The sequence below is a fragment of the Hyperoodon ampullatus genome, assembly GCF_949752795.1.
Source record: "Hyperoodon ampullatus genome assembly, chromosome: 11".
In the NCBI taxonomy this organism is placed as follows: domain Eukaryota; kingdom Metazoa; phylum Chordata; class Mammalia; order Artiodactyla; family Ziphiidae; genus Hyperoodon; species Hyperoodon ampullatus.
The window spans coordinates 67,475,869-67,498,161 of record NC_136924.1 but is presented as its reverse complement, the minus strand read 5'-3'; the positions used below and the strand labels follow the sequence as shown (position 1 = coordinate 67,498,161).

At 38.3% G+C, this 22,293-nt stretch overlaps 1 protein-coding gene across 1 annotated transcript in view; it reads left to right on the top strand.

Moving 5' to 3' along the window:
* WIF1 (WNT inhibitory factor 1) overlaps positions 1–22,293 on the top strand; it is a gene marked incomplete at both ends in the record, with an annotated part of 87,698 nt that overhangs the window by 31,699 nt on the left and 33,706 nt on the right. Inside the window, one exon of the mRNA XM_079715938.1 lies at positions 16,956–17,064. Within this exon, the coding sequence (XP_079572064.1) occupies positions 16,956–17,064 (109 nt within the window). The remainder of the gene's footprint in view (positions 1–16,955; positions 17,065–22,293) is intronic.

Sequence of the window (22,293 nt, the reverse complement as noted above, 5' to 3'; positions counted from 1 at the left end):
TCAATTATTTACAAGTTTTCCTCACACTCATATTCACCTACTTGTATTGAAATAGAACCTTTTCTGACAAAAGCAACAGATAAATTTTTTTTTAAGTACTGGTTTAAGTCAGTAGTATTTATTGCCTATATTGTCTAGTGTATAGTACAGTGTTAAACAAGGCAAGAGCTACAGAAGTCTTAATTTTTGTCTTAGAGAAACTCTGATAGTAATACTATTTGCCTGAACTTACTTAAGAATATAAGAGTACCATCATCCCTCGGTATCCACAGGGTATTTGTTCCAAAAGCGCACACAAATACCCAAATCCGAGGATGCTCCATCCCTTAGTATATAAAGTGGCTCAGTGTAATGAATACAGTCAACGCTGTGTATCTGCGGTTTCGCATCAGCAGTTCCATCCAATTTGAATCCATGGTTGGCTGACCGACTGTATTTTCTTCTGCTTAAATTAAATTCAGTGGGTTTTTTTTTCTTACATCTTTATTGGAGTATAATTGCTTTACAATGGTGTGTTAGTTTCTGCTTTATAACAAAATGAATCAGTTATACATATACATCTGTTCCCATATCTCTTCCCTCTTGCATCTCCCTCCCTCCCACCCTCCCTATCCCACCCCTCTAGGTGGTCACAAAGCACCGAGCTGATCTCCCTGTGCTATGCAGCTGCTTCCCACTATCCATCTACCTTACGTTTGGTAGTGTATATATGTCCATGCCTCTCTCTCGCTTTGTCACAGCTTACCCTTCCCCCTCCCCATAAAATCAAGTCCATTCTCTAGTAGGTCTGTGTCTTTATTCCCGTCTTACCCCTAGGTTCTTCATGACATTTTTTTTTCTTAAATTCCATGTATATGTGTTAGCATACGGTATTGTCTTTCTCTTTCTGACTTACTTCACTCTGTATGACAGACTCTAGGTCTATCCACCTCATTACAAATAGCTCAATTTCGTTTCTTTTTATGGCTGAGTAATATTCCATTGTATATATGTGCCACACCTTCTTTATCCATTCATCCAATGATGGACACTTAGTAAATTCAGTTTTTTATCCCGTACAACCAATTTCCTATATTACAATTTGAATGGAAAGAAATCAGACAATAGGTAAAATGTTACTGTGGTTAAATTATACTGTGCTTTTATTTCCAAAAGTATGTTTGATTTTCCTATATCTTGTCTTTTATCCTAGGGATCAATTTCAGCCAACAGCTCTGATGATGGGTAAGGTTTTAAAGTAAATTAATTCCAATTAATTAATAAAAACGTTTCCAAATTGAAACATGAACAGAAGAATAGGTCATTGTATTTAGTGGATCTTTATTTAGTTATTCCTTCTTTTATTTATCCTATGAATATTGATTGAGCACTTTCCATGTGGCAGGCACTGCTCTACGTGCCAGGGATGCAGCAGTGAACAAAAGAGGTAAAGTGCTGGCCCTCATAGAGCTTACTTTCCATGTGGTGAATAGGAGACATAATTTTTAAAAGTTTAAATGGACATATATCAAGTGATGATAAGTGCTATGTGGAAAATTAAAGCAGAAAATAAGAATATGCATGGTGGGTGTTGCTATTTCAGAGACGATGAACGAGCAAGGCTGCTTGGATGACATTTTACTTGAAACCGGAATAAAATTCAGGGAGCAAGCTGTGCAGATATCTGGGGCAAGAGCATCACAGCAGAAAGAATAGTTAGTGCCAAGCTCCTCAGGTGGGAATATACCTGGCATGTTAAGGCAACAGCAGGAAGCTAGTGTGTCTGGAGCCGGTGGGGAGCCTTAGTTACGAGCATCCGGCCAGAGGGGAAGCATTGCCGTATCGCTTGGGATGTGTTATTCTCTGTGAATTGAAGGTTATCCAGTCAACATAGATGCCAGTATGAGACTTCATTTTCTTTTTTAAAATGCTTTTATTATGGAAAATGTAAAAAAAAAAATACAAATATAGACAGAATAGAAAAATGAACACCCATGTATCTGTCACCCAAATTCAAGAATTATTAACTCATGGCCGGTCTTGTTTCATCTGTACTCCCCAGCTACTTCCCCTTCCCATAGTATTTTGAAACAATTTCAGGTATCTTATCATTTCATCCACAAATATATTTAGTATGTATCTATAAAGATAACTTTAAAAAAAACCCACACTATTAAATTGTTAAAAATAATTCTCTAATACAAACAAATATCCAGTTAGTGTTTAAATTTCCAACTATCTCTCATAAACATCATACCTGTTTAAAGGTTTGTTTATTTGAATGAGGATCCAAAAATAAGGTCCACGTATTGTGATTGGTTGATAAGTCTTTTAGGTCTCTTTTAATCTATGTTTCCCCTCCATTGCTCTCATTTTTTTTTTTTTTTTTTTTTTTTTTTTTTGCTGTATGCGGGCCTCTCACTGCTGTGGCCTCTCCCGTTGCGGAGCACAGGCTCCGGACGCGCAGTCTCAGCGGCCATGGCCCACGGGCCCAGCCTCTCCGCGGCATGCGGGATCTTCCCAGACCGGGGCACGAACCCGTGTCCCCCGCATCGGCAGGCGGACTCCCAACCACTGCGCCACCAGGGAAGCCCCATTGCTCTCATTTTTAAATTTCTTCAAATTTTTGTTGAGGAGACTAGGTTTTTGGCATATAGAGTTTCCCATAGCCTAGATATTTCTGATTACATCTCTGTGGTGTTGTCATACTTGTTCTTCTATCCTCTAAATTAATAGTTTGAAAAGACATTTCTAACTTGTTTTAAAGCTAAAGAAATAAGGTAATTGCAATTTTGCCTACATAGGATAACCTGAACTATAAACCCATGTCTGCAATAAGCAGAAAAGGAAAAGTTTTTTAGACTATTTTCACAGCCACTTCTCTCCTTTTGAACTCTTCTCCCTATAACCACAGCACATGGCTGATGTCCTTCAGGACTGTGAGAACCCTCTTGATCACACTCTTCCAGCCCCAAACACCCAGAAATCCTCAGACTGCTTCCTTCTACCTATGGGTTCTCCCACTGTCTAGAAACTGCTGCCACACCCCATCAATAAGGGACTTGCATATTAATCCTACTATTTGTTGAATGCTTACTGTGTGCCAACATTGGCTATCTACTTTACACACATTATTTATTTTAATCCTTGCAAGTGCTATAAAGTAGGTTGTGGCCTCCCTTCAGTTCCTCAAGTCCTGTCAGAGCTTACACACCTGATCTTTCCTCTGCCGAAAATGCTGCTCCCTCTTTCACCTGTTTAACTTCTGTGCATTCAGCAGACCTCAGGCGAGCCTTTCTTGACCCCAAGCTAAGTCAAATTACATATTCTCAAAGCTCTACATACTTCTCCTCTGAAATACTTTATCACAGTCTTAATTATTTGATTAATGATCAACCCCCTTCCAGCCTGCAAACTCCATAAGGACAAAAACTAGATCTGTTTTTACTCATCCTTGGCACTGTAGGCATACACAAAGCCTAGTGTCTGGCACACTCAATACATATGTGTTGAATGAATAAGAGGCTGAGATTTTGCCCAAGGCCAGCTAGTAAGTAGTGGAGTTAGAATTTGAGCCAAGTTGGTCTGACTGTAGCCCAAGTCTCACCCAAATTCACCCCAGCGTCTGGATGGTGTTATTTGGACTGCTAGCTGTCTCAGTGGAGGGCCAGCTCAGAGGCAGCTTAGTTTTCTTGTGTGTGGCCTCATTGTCACCCGTTTCCTGCTGACTTGTGACTAGAATTCCAGTCTACCTCTCTTAATCAAAGCTTCACAAGTATACTGGGGTTTCTGTTTCATTTAAAGTCAGAAATTTCATGACTTGGACTAGACATGGTAAGACATGATTTACCTGTTATTTTTAAGGAGATGACTAATTGGACTTAAAGCTTGTATCTGTTTTTTTATAATCATTTTTGAGCCACAAAAAATATATTAGTCACTGGGGATTCAAATAAGAACAGACAAGATCCTCTGCCTAGAGGAGAGTGGGAAGACAAGTAAATAGATTGTTAGCATAAACACAATAGTAAAGATAAGGAAGAGGACAGGAAAGAAGCATCTGGAGTAGAAAAGTTTTACCAAAGAGGTGACATTTCACCTGAGTCTGGAGAGGTAAGTCAAGGTGGACCTTGCCTGGTGGACAAGGGCAGGGCTAGACATTCCAAGTGTAGAGGAGGGAGCAGGGTCCATGAGCGAGCATGGCAGCTCAGTGGATTCAAAGCTTGCTGTGACCGGATCAATGCCTCGTGAGGAAAGACATGAGAGAAGAGGCTGGTGGGCAGAGCCCAACGCAAAGCTGTAGCTGAACTCCTCCTTGTGGTTAGAAATTATTAAGGGTTTTAAGTGGGAGCGGTGATGTGGTCCAGCTGGCATTCAGGAGGAAAAACTGGATGATAATGTGGATTGGAGGGGATACATCTGGAGGTCATTCATTAATAGGAAGATTTGTTGAGGGACAATTACAGGAGCATGAGTGAGAAATGTCTGAATTTTGGTCATAACAATGGGAAGGAAAGAAGGAAATAGATTTGAGAAATCAGTGAAAGTTTGTGGAGGTGGGTGTTGAAAGAATAGTCTAAAAAGACTGCCACGTTTATAGCTTGGGCCACTAGTTATAGAGTGCTTTCTGTCTAAAGACATATAAGTGAACAGGTTCATTGGGAAGATAATGAGTTTGGTTCAAGCATGTTAAGTCCAAGGGTAGATGTCTGGTAGACAGCTTTCAATATGAATCTAGAGCTCAGAAGAAGGGTGAAAACTGGAGATAAAAATTTGGAGATCATGGAAATGTAGGTGTAAATCGAAGACATAGAAACAATTAAGATACCCCAAGAAGAGAGCAGAAGTAAGAAGAGCAGACCGGAAGTTGTATCCTGGAAACATCAACCTTGAAGGCAGTGGTTCTTAACTTTTTTTTTTTTTTTTTTTTTGAGTCATGGACTCCTCTAAGAATGTGATAAAAGCTAGGGTCTACTCTCCCCCCAGAACAGTCATATACATATAAACAGAAAAGCTATGGATTCTCTAATGGTGTATGGGCCCACATTCCAAACTCGTTGTAAGGTGCAGTTATAAAAAGAGAAGCATGTGAAGGTCATAGAGAAAGACTGATCAGAGAAGGAGACAGAAAACCCAGATTGTTGCTATGTATAGGTCAAAGAGAGAGAGAAGTTGACTGTGTTAAAAAATTTAAGAGAATACAGGAGAGATTAAGGCAGAAAAGTGCTCAATGGATTTAACAACTTGAAAGTCATCAGTGACCTTTTAGGAAAACATTTTAATAGTAATGAGAGAAAAAGCCATACTCTAGTGATCTGAAGACTGATGGGCAAGAAAACCAAGGCCACAAGTATAGCTTCCTCTGGAAGCATTATAATAATAGGAAGGAAGAAAGATAGCCTGGTAGGCACAGGGTTGGGTTTTTAACCTTTTCATCACATTATTATAGATGAGAGAAGATGACATTATTGATGGAGCCAGTCTCAGAGGATGTGGGAAGGAAGCAGGATGGAATGTGGATGTGGCCTATTTGTAGGCAGACGGAGGAAAGTTGAGAGAATTCCTATCTAGCAGTCTCTGTTTTCATTGTGGATAAGATGTTGTCGTCAGTTGAGTGAAGACAGCAGGAATGGGGCGGAGGACTTGGGGGAATCTATGGAATTGTGTGTAGGAGAAGGGAGAAACTAGGGATGTTTAAAAGAATTGCTCAGGGGTCCTCGGAGATGACTGGAGTTGGCCACATAGATTTAGCCAGTCCTCAGATTATGGGTTTTCAACATCAGTAGTCTCCAGGAAATTGCTTCAGTTCTGTTTCTCTTTTTCTTAAAGAGGGATGATTGGTGCATGGATGACTAACAATTTTATAACAGCAAATATTCAGAGGAGCTTAGAAGATTTAAAAGGCTAATTGTGCTATATGTTCAAGGCAATGGCTTTTTCTGAAGTATAAAAAAATGTATAGTGGTGACTATTATTTGAATCTTTTGCTAGTAAGCCTAGTTCTCTAAATTTTGGACTTTGAAAATCTAATTATGAGGTTACAGATTTTTTTTCTCTTTGGCTCTTAGGTAGGAACAGAACAACTGGCTATTGGAGGATATCTTGTCACATAGTATTCTGATATATGAAATTGAAATGATATGAACAAAGAAGTCAAATTAAGGCATATCTCATAATCATTAACAAGTTAGTTTAATGCATTTTTTTAAAACAAAGTTAAAGGAGAAAGTCTGTTTTTTCTGGGTTTTATCAAAGAAGTTAATACTGTCCATGTGGATTCAATAAAAAAAATTAAAGAATTGCAGAAGCAATTCTTTACCTGAAGCTTAAACTAAGAAAAATATGACCTAATATTAAATATTTTAAAAGCCATCACTGAGACTATCTCCTGACATTTCTAAGTCCATTAAAAATTTCAAACACTTTTTATCAATAGAATGTAATAAATATATACCTCTAGAGAGAAATTATAAAGAACTCGGAAAGAAATGGAATATTAACTTTGCCTCTTTTGAGCTACTTATATGTACTACCCAAATTTATTGGTACACTTTATAAGTGTCATTCTGCCCCCCAAAAATGTGATACACTGAACTATACCACCAAGTGAATTATGTGAAAGAGGATAAGGGGATGAGATACTGATGAAGAATAAACGAGGTGTAAGGGTACATGCACAGTTTCTAAATTATTATTAGAGAAATAGCTCTTAGCACATTCTCTCTCACCCACCACCTCCGTTAAGTGAATACCCGATGACTGCTTCTGAAGCTTTAAGAAAAGAAATATTCAAATATAAATCTTGAGATGTGAAGGAAAAAATAGAAAAAGTATTCCTTTTCCTTTGTCAGAACTGAACTCTCCCTCTCCCATCTCCTCTAGAACACTTGCATTCATACTGCTGCTTTATTAGCCCTTCCATGGTCTCCAATAATTATTCTTAGTGTCCAGGAGACATTGTAGCTGTGCTCCTGAGTTCCTCCACACTGGTTTTTTTCCCCCATACCTCCTGCATAGACTGTCCCTAGCCCTCAAAGTGCCAGCTGCACCACTTGTAATGATGTTTTCTTTCCTCAGTCCCTTACCTTACCCCACGCACTATTGCCCAATATGGTCCTTCTTCCTACTGCCCAGTTTTTAGGTTGGCACTGACCCATAACTTTACAAATCCTTCAATTAGGGCAAGCTTATTCTGAGAAGGAGGTACTTGTCCCAGAAGCCTTGAGGAATAAAAAGAAATGAAGCTTTCAGAAACCCCACTGCTCTCGATGATCTCAGAGAGGCAGCAGTGAACGGTCCTGAAGAGAGACCTTAGTTCCGTGCCCAGGAATTGAACCCGGGTAGCATGGATGAAAAAAACCAGGAATCCTAGCTGCTGGACCACCAGGAGCTATAGGCTAAAGACAAAGTTTCCCTGGCTCTTATCCCCATTTGAAAGCAAGAATGTTTCAAGGAGGTAAAAACAGGTACAAAGTTTATTATCAGAGACACAGCATAACATGTAGGAGAGCACACAGATGAGTCTGTTTATTTAAGACAGAAGCAAGGCAGAAATACACACCCAGAGGGAAAGGGTACGGGCGTCCTCTCTAATGAGGAGGAGCGCAGTAAAGAGGTGATTTAAATCACTTATATAGGACAGTCCTTCCGGGCCTTTGTTTACTGGACAATTATCTTGTTCTATTTTCCACACCTGACTGGTCCTAGGATCCTCCCCAACATGTGTGCACAAATTTTTGCTAAGATGTATCCCACCACAGAGGCCTGTGGGGCGTATGTCCACACTTATTATGGGGTGGCGCACCCTCCCTTTTTCACCCCCAAGGAGCTTTCCTGTGCATGTGCAGACAGGGAAGTTTTCCTTGACCTCAGCAGTGGTCATCTTATCTCTTTACTTCAGCAGAGCTCGGTTTCTGGAGTGTCTGGTGAGAACAAAGCTTCAATTTTACTCCACCTGACAAACACCAGCCATCCAGCCCAGGGGCCCATCTATCTCCTACCCTACCAACATTGCTCTTTCCAAGGGAAATTTTGGCAGTCTGGTGAATGTGTGCTGAACGGGGCTGTATTTTGTTTAGAGCCTACATGGTCTTTATACTGATACCCTTTTTTTCAGTCTTCAAAAGAACTTTAAAAAAACCTTTTCCATTCTCTGATGCTTTGCTGTTCTGCTGCCTTGTTATACCCCGCCCTCAAAAAATTTAAAAAGAAAACAAAACCTAACTTTTCGTTTTATCGAATACAAAATAGCAATATAGCTCTCTTGCATTGCTTTCCTATCTTTAGGAATCTTAAAAGAGAGTGAGTAGCCAGGGATTTGTCAGATAACCCAGTCTGTTTCTGGTTTGCATGAGCGATGATGGTTCCAAACCCTAGGAGGAAAAAATGGAAAATGTCTTAGATATTTCAGATTCATGTGAAGCCAAACTGTGTGATCTCCTGCCAGTTTTAGTTTACAAAACTCTTGTGGTCCCGGGTGTGTTTATTTGGACTTTAAGTTTTACTATTACCATTATATTCCAATAACTTCACTCCCTCAACCAGCCCACTGACTGTGGTCTACTCTAGTGTGTATAAAAACGATTACTAGAACAGAAGAACTAGGCTGATTGAAATTCTCTCCTTAAAAATGTTAATTTTAATGTCAATTTAATCCAAGCCAGCGACATAATTAAATAACTACTCTGCATGAGAAGGTGCTTTTTCTTTTTGTTGTTGAAACAAATTCCTCTTAGGGCCAGTTTCAAAAGAAAGCAGGAAAAAAGTCATTGTTGATATTTCAGTGACATTGGCAATTGCATATTGTAACTTACAGAATGCAAAATTTATGTAAATTTTACAAAATTTATAAACTTTTAAAATTATATAAATTACATGTCATTATAAGTATATATATGTAACTTATAGGAGAGATGCAAGTGGGAAATATGAACCAGAAGAGCACTGGACAGTCATGTTTCAGAACTGGACCTTGTTTACACGATTTGCTTATATTCCTTCTGGGAGCCTGATTGCCAAGGTTTTGTCCCCAAACAAGCATAAAACGGTTACAAACTATGCCCAGATTGGCTGGATATCAAATGTCAGTGTTTGTTTGATTGCTCTTTTCTTCTAAAATGTTCTCTATTCTCTATGTATGCTGCGATGACTGCCACACAGCAAAGTAAAAGAGAATCTTTTGACCCATAAAAGTAATTTAGCAATTGCCAAAACAGAGAAGCTGCTGCCTATCAGTAGAATCAAAGGCTAATGCCACTTCACCACAACAATGTGTTCTGGAACGCAGTGGCCTTACACATCTGGACGTTTCTTGGTAGGTCATTCATTCATTCAGCAAATATTTATTAAATACCTTGTGCTGTGCACAAGGCTGAGTGAATCTCCAATAGAGTTCTGGAAGAAAATATATAATCCCATCCTCAACACAAAGAATCCAAAATGTATATGAGAATACATGATATACACATGTGAAAAGTTTCATAATAATACATGGCAGTACATGTTTAAGGGCCAGGCTGGTTTAAGTCCTATCACAGGTCAGTATAGGCCAAAACACTGGAATACAGGTGTGGTTCCAGTATGTACAGAGCAGGCCAGTTGAGCTCCATCAGTGTATCCCTGTTGGGGACTAGTAAGAAATAAAGGAAATGTGTAGCCAAATTGTGGAGGACATTCAAACAGGCTAAAGGCCTTATCCTGGAGATAAAGAGAGACAGGAAAGGATTGTGATGTGGCAAAAGTGATACTAATTCAAAAAGATACATGAGCCCCTGTGTTCATAGCAGCACTGTTTACAAGAGCCAAGACATGGAAACAACCCAAGTGCCCAACAGATGATTGGATTAAGGAGATGTGGTTTATACATACAATGGAATATTACTCCACCGTAAAAAAGAATGAAATACTGCCATCTGCAGCAGTGTGGATGAACCTAGAGAATATTATGCTTATTGAAATAAGTCAGACAAAGAAAAATACTTTGCATCACTTATATGTGAAATCTAAAAAATAACACAGGGACTTCCCTGGCGGTCCAGTGGTTGCGATTTCGCCTTCCAGTGCAGGGGGGGTGTGGGTTCAATCCCTGGTTGGGGAGCTGGGATCCCACACGCCTCTCCGCCAAGAAGCCAAAACATAAAACAGAAGCAATATTGTAACAAATTCAATAAAGACTTTAAAAATGGTCCACATCAAAAAAATAAAAAATAATACAAATAATGTATATACAAAACAGAAACAGACTCACAGATATAGAATACAAACTTGTGGTTACCAAAGGGGTGAGGGAAGGGGGGAGAGGCAAATTAGGAGGATAGGATTAAGAAATACAAACTACTATATATAAAATAGATAAGCAACAAGTATATACTGTGTAGCACCAGGAATTATACCCATTATCTTATAATAACCTATCATGGAATATAATCTGCAAAAATACTGAATCACTATGTGGTGCACCTGAAACTAACACAATATTGTAAGTCAACTATACTTCAATAAAAAGTGATGTTTTCATTAGATATATTGGCTTATGGCAGATATTTTAAAGAGGCAGAGAGGAAGAATATTTCAGAAATGTTACAGTAATGCCACCTTGAAGCAATAAAGGTTGGGTTAGGGTGAGCAGTGGGAATGAAAGGAAGAGATAGAATCGATGTGGCACATATATACAATGGAATATTACTCAGCCATAAAAAGAAATGAAATTGAGTTATTTGTAGTGAGGTGGATGGACCTAGAGTCTGTCATACCGAGTGAAGTAAGTCAGAAAGAGAAAGACAAATAACCGTATGCTAACACATATATGGAATCTAAGAAAAAAAAAAAGGTCATGAAGAACCTAGGGGTAAGAAGGGAATAAAGGCACAGACCTACTAGAGAATGGACTTGAGGATATGGGGAGGGGGAAGGGTAAGCTGGGACAAAGTGAGAGAGTGGCATGGACATATGTACACTACCAAACGTAAGATAGATAGCTAGTGGGAAGCAGCCGCATAGCACAGGGAGATCAGCTCGGTGCTTTGTGACCACCTAGAGGGGTGGGATAGGGAGGGTGGGAGGGAGGGAGACGCAAGAGGGAAGAGATATGGGAACATATGTATATGTATAGTTGATTCACTTTGTTATAAAGCAGAAACTAACACACCATTGTAAAGCAATTATACTCCAATAAAGATGTTAAAAAAATAAAAGATTACGAAAAGAGAAAGGATAAGATTTTGGTGTCTGGCTATGGGGAGAGGCAAGAAACAACTCTAAGGTTTGTTGCCTTTATTATGGAAAAATGATAATACTGTCGACAGATGCAAAGAAATCAGGTGGGGATGGTGCTTTGTGAATGAGGCTCCATGCTGACACAGCACGCCATGATGTGGTGTAAATGGTTCGCACTGAGCATCATTGCTCAGAAGGAAATATTCAGTACTTCAGTCTGTGAAAGTGCAGGCGTTTTATGGCAGAATGTAAAGAATGAAGAGCTGAGGCTTGAGTCCGAATGATTTTCTGAGACTGTGAGCTGAGAGGAGACTTAATAAGGACATTCAGGAAAGTCAAGATGTGGGACAAGAATCAGCGGACTGTCACAGAATCCAAGGATAAGGAGTTGTGAGTTTGAAGGATGAAATTTTGCAGAGAGGTAACAAGAAGAATGCCGAGGAAGAACGTGAGATCTGGCATTTTTGGTCTAGACATTCAGGTGTCAGATTATTTTAAGCATTGGGCATGCTTATTCGTTTTGTTTGGGACTTCAGCATTGAACTATTTTCCTTTCTTATTTTAGTAGATTTCTTCTTGCACTTCACATACCGTGTAGGAGCTATTTTATATCCCTTTTGTAATTCTCAGGCTCAGGGCCTGGCTAATCTGAACATACTTGTATGCTATAATAGTAGGCTGTTGTGACAATTAAATGAACAGTGACTAGAGTATAATGAACACTCAGCAAAAATTATTGGTAAAATTTCAAACTTTATGGCAGTATGTTCTGTATTTTTAAAATAAATTTATTTATTTATTTATATTTTTTATTTTTGGCTGCGTCGGGTCTTCATTTCTGCGTGCAGGCTTTCGCTAACTGTGGTGCGCGGGGGCTGCTCTTCATTGTGGTGCGCGGGCTTCTCGTTGCGGTGGCTTCTCTTGTTGCGGAGCACGGGCTCTAGGCGCGCAGGCTTCAGTAGTTGTGGCTCGCGGGCTCTAGAGCGCAGGCTCAGTAGTTGTGGCGCACGGGCTTAGTTGCTCTGCGGCATGTGGGATCTTCCCAGACCAGGGCTCGAACCCATGTCCCATGCATTGGCAGGAGGATTCTTACCCACTTGCACCACCAGGGAAGTCCTGTTCTGTTTTTGGAGGGTTTTTTGTGTGCCTTTTTTTTGCAGTACGCGGGCCTCTCACTATTGTGGCCTCCCCCGTTGCGGAGCACAGGCTCCGGACACGCAGGCTCAGCGGCCATGGCTCACGGGCCCAGCCGCTCCGCGGCATGTGGGATCTTCCCGGACCGGGGCACGAACCCGTGTCCCCTGCATCGGCAGGCGGACTCTCAACCACTGTGCCACCAGGGAAGCCCCCTGTTCTGTATTTTTAAATCACCTGAAAATTTTGGAGGGACAAATACGATACCTTTATTGTTTAAGTTTTCCCATGAACACTTAGGCCAACATCGTAATACATAAAGTTAAAAGAGGTTTGAGAGCCATGGTTTTATGAAGAACCTTTGATTCTTAACTCAGAGGTTCCTGCAATTATTGTGCTTATTAGATTAAGTGTACACCATAAACTCAGAACTTCAAAGGTGGAAAAGAAATACTGGATTCTCTCCATTCCTTCCAATGGTTAATGCGGTTCTCTGCTTCCTTTCTCCATGTCTACCCAAAAATGAGTGCCAGAGCAAAGGCCTTATGAGTTATCCCATTTTGCTGTTTAAATGATGTCTTCATCTCTTCTGGAAGGAACAACTCTAATATTCAGCCAAGTTGCTTGGAAGCAAGTTAAATGGCTTCCAGCCCTCCTTTCTTGATAATATTTGGGTGTCTTTTATACCTCTCTATGAAAAGAAAATTTACTGCGTGGCAAACCAGGCCAGCAAGATTTCTCAGCAACTTAATTTAGAAGTGAATTATTCTTCTGAATAGACCCATTCTTTGTTTGAATACAAGGCAATCCTTTCATGTGTTTCCCAAATAAGCATCCTAGTTACCACTACCTGAGTTTCCAATAGTGTCATTTAATGTAACAGAATGTACTTTTTCCTAATAGAGGTTTTATGCTCTCCAACATGCCACCTCCCTATTGCAGTTCATGCTCTGAGTTACTTTTATCTCAATAATAAATGTGCAATTTGTGAAACTTGTTCCCAAACTTTAAAGCTAGCTCTCTGTTCTCTTTGGCATAGAATTTAGGTTTTATTTGCCCCCAAATAAGTTTTTCCAGGAGAGAGTCTTGGGACTAAGAATGTTTATTATAAATAAAGTAAAAACATAAAGTCCTGTCTAGGAGTTATGACATTAATAAATCTATCACCTCTTTCATCAGCCATTTTCTATGATTTTAAGGGAAATATTTAAGCCCTTAAGCTAAATGAGGAATATATTTCCTCTCTACCTCATGGTGATGATAATTTATTTGTAAAAATATTTATATGGTATTGGTGATTTTGATAGATTGCTTTATAATGACAAAGTGAAACTGAAAGAAGTCAGTGTTGAGATCAGACAAAGGGTTGGTCAATTTCTAAGTGGTTTTCAAGTTGGAGTTTTTAAGAAGGCAGTGGACATGAACATGGACAAAGTCCTTTTGAAAAATATATGCCAGGTATGAAGAAAATTATATACTTTAGAGATTATAGCATCATCATCTCTAAAAAGAAAGCCAAATAAGTAAAAAGGTTTTCTCTGGCAGCTGCCTTTTGCTGATAATATCCGAAGAAGAAACTGTTTTGACCAGTTCCTTGTGATAGTCTTAGAACTGTAGTAGAAAAGCCATGATGTTTACTGATTCTCAAAGAAATCAAACGGACATCCTAAAACCTGTAGTGTAAAAATTTGTGATTGATAAGATCAGAGTATTGGCTTGCCAGAGAAGTTCATTAAACCTAGCTGCATCCTGTGGCGAGGCCATGCCAATGCTAATTATAAACTCTCTGGAACTGAATATAGCGCATTCATGCTTCCCAACCTACTTTATATGACCACACTCAAAAGCAACAACAGGAGACCCAAAGGTTCTATGAAGTTATATTTCTGGACTGAGTGAAATTCTTTCGGCCCCACTTTCTGTGAACATCATCAAAAGCTTTTGAAAGAGACATTCAGAATCTGCTTAAATACCCGAGTGTTGTTTCCTGGAAGCACACTTTCAGGGAGACTGCAAGAGATTAAATACATTGTTACGTGAGTGTGGCCCCACTAAATAGAAGCCCAAGAAGAATATTTCAACTCTGATCAGAGATTTATACAAATAGAGCCAATGATTATCATCAGCCACACAGAACTGAAAGCAGGGTATATGATTAATGTCTGTTGTTAAATAAGTGTATTTATTTCACTATAAAAGTCATGGAACCACATGTGGAAAATTTGGAAAAGAGAGAAAAAGGAAAAAAGTCAGTTACTGTCAATCCTACACAGTCATGCAGGGCAGGAAAAGAGATGCAGACGTAGAGAATGGATTTGTGGACGCAGGGTGGGAAGGGGACGGTGGGACGAAGTGAGAGAGTAGCATTGACATATATACACTACCATGTGTAAAACAGACAGCTAGTGGGAAGCAGCCACATAGCACAGGGAACTCAACTCAGTGCTCTGTTATGACCTAGAGGGGTGGGAGATAGCTGATTCACATTGTTGTACAACAGAAACTAACACAACATTGTAAAGCAATTACACTCCAATTAAAAAAAAAAATACTACACAGTCATTGTTTTAATCTTGGTGTCTAGTCTTTCATCCTTTTTCTTATTGCAAAAAATGATTTTAAAAACTTACTGAAATTATATTAGTTTTTATAAATGCAATTTTAAAATACATCATCCATATAAACATAGATTTAATTTATAATGTGAAAGGTATAATTATGGAGCAGCAAATGATAACATTATATGTTATTTGAAGCAATATAGCTACTGAAATGTTTTATTTTCACCATATTTGCACTCTGTCCACTCAGCTCTTTTCCATTGTTAAATGTACTATAAATACAAATATTTGGAATATTTTGGCATGTGGAATTTCACAAGTGGTTGTTGTGTTATTGTTGCTGATATTACTGTACTTGGTAATATAAATAACCAAAAGTTATTAATTACAAGGGCATACAGTGCTAAATCCCTTCATAATACCTACCATGATATGCTTTAGAACAAAAAGGGGAATGACAAATATTATCTAGTAAAGTATAGAGGGAAGCACAGCTGGTAGAAGTCATTTAAAACACCTAGATTCACGAAACGCCATCTAAGAAGTAGCCCACTTTTAATAGTCGTTGGTTTTCCTGAAGGGACATAAATAATGTTTTCTTTTTCAAAGGAATTAATTCCAATTGAATGACCTTTCCTGATGACACTCTTTTCATCAGAATTCTTGCAATCCTTCCCTTAGACAGGGTAGGAATTAACTGTCTTATGACCCTTTATCCTCAGGACCCTCCTAGTGAATGAATTTAGTAAAATTAATTCACACAACTCTTTTTACCCACCCAGGGAACCTTTCACAGTGGTCTTCTGGAACCACTGCCACAATTCAAAGAAGCGGTTGCAGTGGGAATTTGGTCAGTGAAGGTGCCCCCTTTAACCTAGTGAAACCTGCAAGTGCTTTTCAACTCACTCCAGGCATGGACAGTGTCCCTATAGCTGCTGAGATTACCCTTTTGCATTATCACCCTCATGGTAAAGTCCTTAATGCCTAATACATTGAGATTGTGACTTAAGGCAGAAAGTTGTATCAATGTCTACCATATATCTCTTATATCTTCCACATTGGAAAATAAATTTTATACTGCATATACATTTTTATACTGCATATAAGATAGGCTGTATTCTTTTTTAAACTTCTTCCTAGCCCATGTTTATGTAATCAACTTAATTAACCCATCTAAATTCTGGATATCTCTACAGATAACTGCAGAACCTCTCAATCTGCCTATCTTTCATTTCAGAATCTGTGCTATTTATTGATTGTTCTTTATTCTTAAGCAAGAACACATTGTTTCCATCACAAACCGTTTTAATAATCCAGCTGAGAATCAGTTAAGCGTCAAAGCTCTACAGTGAGATTATACATCACTACTCTCAGTATTTCACGGCCATTCAAGTAGCAAGAATCATTTTCTCAACTAGACTCAGTGGGAAAATGAAAATGTTTACAATGTAAAGCTTTACGGCTTGTTGTCATATTGAAGAGGTGGTTTTTACATTTTTAGACTTTTCTCTCCATACTTAAATTGAGATGTTAAATATAAACCTTCCAAAGGGAATGGTACTGAAAAATAAACGTTCACACCAAGTTAATTAAATTTTGGACTTTCATGTCTTCTTTTGCCAATAGATTGCTGCTTTCATTATCACTTATTTATTACATCTTTCCAAATTCTGGTCAAAGACTCACGTCAGATTTGAAAACAATTAAAGAATGACCCAAGAAGCTGAGATGGATTTTCTAAGGGCTAGTTGAAGATTGTTTTGACATCACCTGTTTCCTTAAGAGAAGTTATCTTAATCCCTTTAAGCTAAAAGGCTACCTTGTGAATATCTTGGATATGTGTTATTAATATTTTTAAAGAATCACTTCTCTCCAAGCAGAGTCTAATTCTAGAGTTCTAAAACCCAGAAGAGAGAGTTATGCCTACACAATATTCTAAGTGCCGTGTGCTCCAGAATTCCTGTAGTGAAAAATGTCAGTCTTCCATCAGAGGGATGATGAATTGAGAAGTGCCTTCCCACTCTCTGTGGTTTCCATGGTGCTGACTGTCAATGCCTTTTGTTGTAGGCAGAATACTTCTATGAATTCCTGTCCTTGCGCTCCCTGGATAAAGGCATCATGGCAGACCCAACCGTCAATGTCCCTCTGCTGGGAACAGTGCCTCACAAGGCATCAGGTGGGTGGTCTTTGCCTCAGAGAAAGGTTTACACTTAAAATATAATAGCGATGGGAATAATATTTTAGATCCAGATGTCACCCATCAGAGAGATTACAGAATGTTTTACTGAAGAGATCTATTGATTTTAGGGCAAATCAGTTGTTATGTCCCTATTTCCTTTGGGCAAAAGATTAGGACAGGCGTGAAGAAATGGAAGTTTTAGAATTTCCTAAAAACTCAGTTCATAAATGATTCCAGATTAGAAGAAGAAAAGTCACTATGTGAGATATACTTGGCCAACAAGTGTGAATTAATGTAGTACATATAAATGTGGCAGAGATGCCAAGTAAGTGATCGAGAGAGAATGGGACAAGTCAAGAAAAACTTCCCCTAAATGAACACTGTATTGAATAGGAATTTGAAGTAGACATAGAAAAGTAGGAGAAAGGGGTTCAGTCTTTCAGATCTAATCATCCTTCTCTACTAAGAAAATCCAGTATGCAGTTATTTGTTTAGAACTTTTCAACTTACAAAACACCAGTTCATGCATTATCTAATTTGTGTTCTGGGAGGGCGTCAAGGCCTGAATTACAGCTCCATTTTACAAATTAGAAAATTGAGGCTTGTGAGGTTTAACTGACTTTCCCATAGTCATGTGTTAGTAATAAGCAGTGAAGCTGAGACTAGAGCCCAGGTTTTATGACTTTTAGAAAAATACAGAGATCACTTACGTAACCTATGTTACATTGAGTATATATATTTTTTTACATAATTGTAGTAATATTATATATTTGGTCTTGCATAATGATTTTTTGGCTTTTAACATTTTAACATAAGCATTTTCCCATGTCATTACAGATTTTTCCAGAAGTTATTTTTAATGCCCTTATAATATTGTTTTATGAACACACCGTAATTTATTTACTCATTCTCTTATTGTGTTACTTAGATTGTTTTTAGGGTTGGCATACTAGAAATATCACAGTAAACATCATTTTTAAAGTAACAGATGGTCAGTAGCCCTGTTTGTCTTATTCACCATGACTGCCAACCCAGGGCCCAGCATAGAACAGGCTCTCAGAAAATACTTGTTGGATTCATGTGTGTAGCAAAATCTTAAAGTTCATCTCATTATTTTGTTAAGAATAGATTCTTAGATGTAAAATTATTGTGTCAAAGGATATGAACTATGAACTTTTTAAAAGGCTCTTAAATTGCCAAAATGCCAAATTACTTTCCGCAAAGGTTGTGCCTATTTGCACCCTGGCTAGCAGTGTTGGAGAGTACCTGGCTTACTAACTTCATCAACATGTGTTATTAATCATGTTAGCTGTTTTGCTGACTTAAAAAGTGAAAGGTGGTTTCTCAGTGTTCTTTCAATTTGATTTTTTAAATTCCTAGGAGGTAGGAAGTTATTTTCTTGTATCTGTTAGGCAGTGTAAATGTCTGTGTGCCCTGCTCATTTTTATATTGAAATACTGTGGTTCTTCTTATTAATTCGCAAAGCTCACTATAAAGTACTGACTTGATTGCAATTTTTTCAATTTATGTTTTATTTTATTTTTTTGAGGACGGATATGCAGAGGCTTTAAAATCCTGTGTGGTCAAAACTATCTTTTCCTTTGTGATGTTTTTCCTATTACTTTTATGCTTGGAAATTAATTCCTATTCCAGAGAACTGTTAGGTGATAATTTACACATGCTTCTAATATTTTATAAAAATTTATTTTGGCAGTAGGGATCTATCTGAATTATTTTTCTGAATTGTCGACTTTTCCAGTGTAAGAGGTTGGACTGACTCAAGATATGCTCTTTATTTTACAATAAGTTTTTTATAGATAAGAGTTGGTTTTAGAGACTACTGTTTGTTCTAATATTATAATATTTATAGTTTTATAATATATTAAAATAATTGATAGCAGAATCCTGTCTCTTAAAAAAGATTAGTCTTCTTCTTTTAGAGGAACATTAGAATAATTTGTCAGACATCAAATGAAGATCTCGTTAGGAGCTAATTTTTTTCTTTTCCATTAGGGTTTATTATAGGATATTGAATATAGTTCCCTGAGCTATGCAATAGGACCTTGTTGTTTATACATTCTATATATAATAGTTTGCATCTGCTAGTCCCAAACTCCCCATCCATCACTCCCCCACACCCCTCCCCCTTGGCAACCACAAGTCTGTTCTCTATGTGAGTCTGTTTCGTATGTAAGTTCATTTGTGTCATATTTTAGGTTCCACAGATAAGTGATATCATATGGTATTTGTCTTTCTCTGACTTACTTCACTTAGTATGATCATCTCTAGGTCCATCCATGTAGCTACAAATGGCATTATTTCATTCTTTTTTATGGCTGAGTAATATTCCACTATATATATATATATATATATATATATATACATATATATATATATACACCGTATCTTCTTTATCCATTCATCTGTTGATGGACATTTAGGTTGTTTCCATGACTTGGCTATTGTAAATAGTGCTGCTATGAACAAAGGGGTGCTTGTATCTTTTCAAATTAGAATTTTCTCTGGATATATGCCCAGGACTGGAATTGCTGAATCATATGGTAGATCTATTTTTAGTTTTCTGAGTAACCTCCATACTGTTTTCCATAGTGGCCGCACCAACTTACATTTCCACCAACAGTGTAGGAAAGCTTCCCTTTTCTGCACACCCTCCCCAGCATTTGTTATTTGTAGATGTTTTAATGATGGCTATAGTGACTGGTGTGAAGTGGTATGTCATTTTAATTTTGATTTGCATTTCTCTAATGATTAGTGATGTTGAGCATCTTTTCATGTGCCTGTTGGCTATCTGTATGCCTTATTTGGAGAAATTTCTATTTAGATCTTCTGCCCATTTTCTGATTGGGTTTTTTTTTTATATTGAGCTGTATGAGATGTTAGTATATTTTGAAAATTAACCCCTTGTCGGTTGCATCATTTGCAAATATTTTCTCCCAGTCTGTAGGGTGTCTTTTCATTTTGTTTATGGTTTCCTTTGCTGAGGAGCTAATTTAAATTGATGAAATAATCAGGAAATCAGGCACCCTTACAGAGTCCATTTTCAGGTTGTAGTTATCTACTGCTTCCAATGTATCTGTATTGCCACATCCCAGCACTGTCAGAGTTGGGGACTAAATAAGCAAAGAGTTTCTCTAATTTCCTGGCATAGGTGCCCATGTGGGTATAGACAGGAAGAGTGTGAATCTGAGTTTCTCTTGGGTCATCCCAGTGCTGCCGATATGACTCACAGCCCTCCCAGAGGATTTACTTCCAATCCAGATGGGTTTAGGTTCTAGGAAGCTCCTATGAAGGAAAAAGGCCTTGGGTTCTGGAGATACACTCACCTAAGATTTGTAGCCTCAAGGATATGAATATCCCATTCCAGAAACATGGGCACCCCAATTCCACTCAGATGATAATGCTAGCATTATTGCATACTGCTACATCATGGAGACAAGAAAGTTCTTAGAATATGACCACCAAATTCTTGGAATAGGGCATTACTCAGTCTCATGCCAAGTCACTTGGTGTTCCTTTTTAGTCGAAGATAATTTTCAATAAAATTTTTCTTGATCATATTTGTTCTTTTTCTTAAGAAGTGGTCAGGAGTAAGATAAATACATAACATGTCTCTCAATTTCCATTTCATATTTTTGAATTTTTCTTTTGTCTTTTTCTGATTATTAAAGAAGTACAAACTCATTTAGCCCATTAAAAGGTATTAATTAATTGCACAGTTATACCTGCTCAACTTAAAATAAATCTTGAATCTTTGGATTTCTAATCAAATGCTTATATCCAAAATCTTCCCAGTTTTATCATTTTTGTGTGTCTAGTAAAAAAAAAAGTTTACTGAAATTCTACTTCTTAGGATATTGAAGCAGTAAGGTTTTAAATATATGATATGAGAATATTTTAATAGGTCATGTTTAGAGAAAACATCATTTGCTAATAATTTAGAATCTTTAATAAAATGTAGAAGAAAAAGTGGATGATACTTTTGGCAAGGTGAGACTAAAAAGAACAAGCCGGGGATGAGGTGACTCATGCACATGTGTGTGTATTTATACACACACACACACATTTTACACGGACAACCCCCCCTCCCCCCATAGAGATTTTTGGAGGCAGATGTAGGATTTGTTTGCAGAAATGCAGGTGCAAGGAGTTTATGGGAATTTTAGTTCATTTCAGGGCAGTTATTCATTAGCCTCATTAAGCTCAGTCCCCCCAGCATGAGCAGTGAGGGTAACCTGAGTTATTAAAAAGTAACCAAATCAGTGTGTCTTGCTCCTAAGCATCCAGGTAGCTTTCATTACTCTGCTGGTCTATTTAATACCCTCAAGCTGCTAAGGTGTTCTTCTATCCTACAGACTCCTATATGCCTAAGCGTTGCACGAAAAAGAAAACTCTTGATCTTTAACAGTTACGAAGTGCCTGCTTTCTGGCATCTGAAGAGAACAAAAACAGGAAATACAAACTGCAGGATGGTTCAGTAAAATTCCTGAGTTGGATAACGAAAAACAGTTTCCATCAAGCCAAGGCTTTACCTGTTGGAACACTCTTTCTCTGTCATCCCATGAAACCAACAGAGCAGGGGTGTTTCTCAACCAAGACCATCAGGAATCGAATGTGTAGAAATAGTCAAATAGGTGTTAATGCTGAGAGGACCATCTTCTTCCTGGTGACCCCCATCCTTAGAAAGTGAAGCCCAGAGTAGGTACTCCGTAAGTATTTGCTGAGAGAATGAATGGATGACTATTTGTGTTGGATGATTTATATTCATGGAACAGCTTAATCATGTGGTGTAGAGGATGAGCTCTCGCCCACCTTATTCACCTCTTCCCTTGTTGTGAGGCAGTGGTTTGCATGACCGAGGCTGAGGCTGTATGAGCACCATGCTGGTCTCAGTGTGGAAGAGGTTTTTTTTTTTTAAACATCTTTATTGGAGTATAATTGCTTTACAATGGTGTGTTAGTTTCCGCTGTATAACAAAGTGAATCAGCTATAAATATACATTTATCCCCATTTCTCCTCCCTCTTGTATCTCCCTCCTACCCTCCCTATCCCACCCTTCTAGGTGGACACAAAGCACCGAGCTGATCTCCCTGTGCTATGTGGCTGCTTCCCACTAGCTATCTATTTTACATTTGGTAGTGTATATATGTCCATGCCACTCTCTCACTTAATCCCAGCTTACCCTTCCCCCTCCCCATGTCCTCAAGT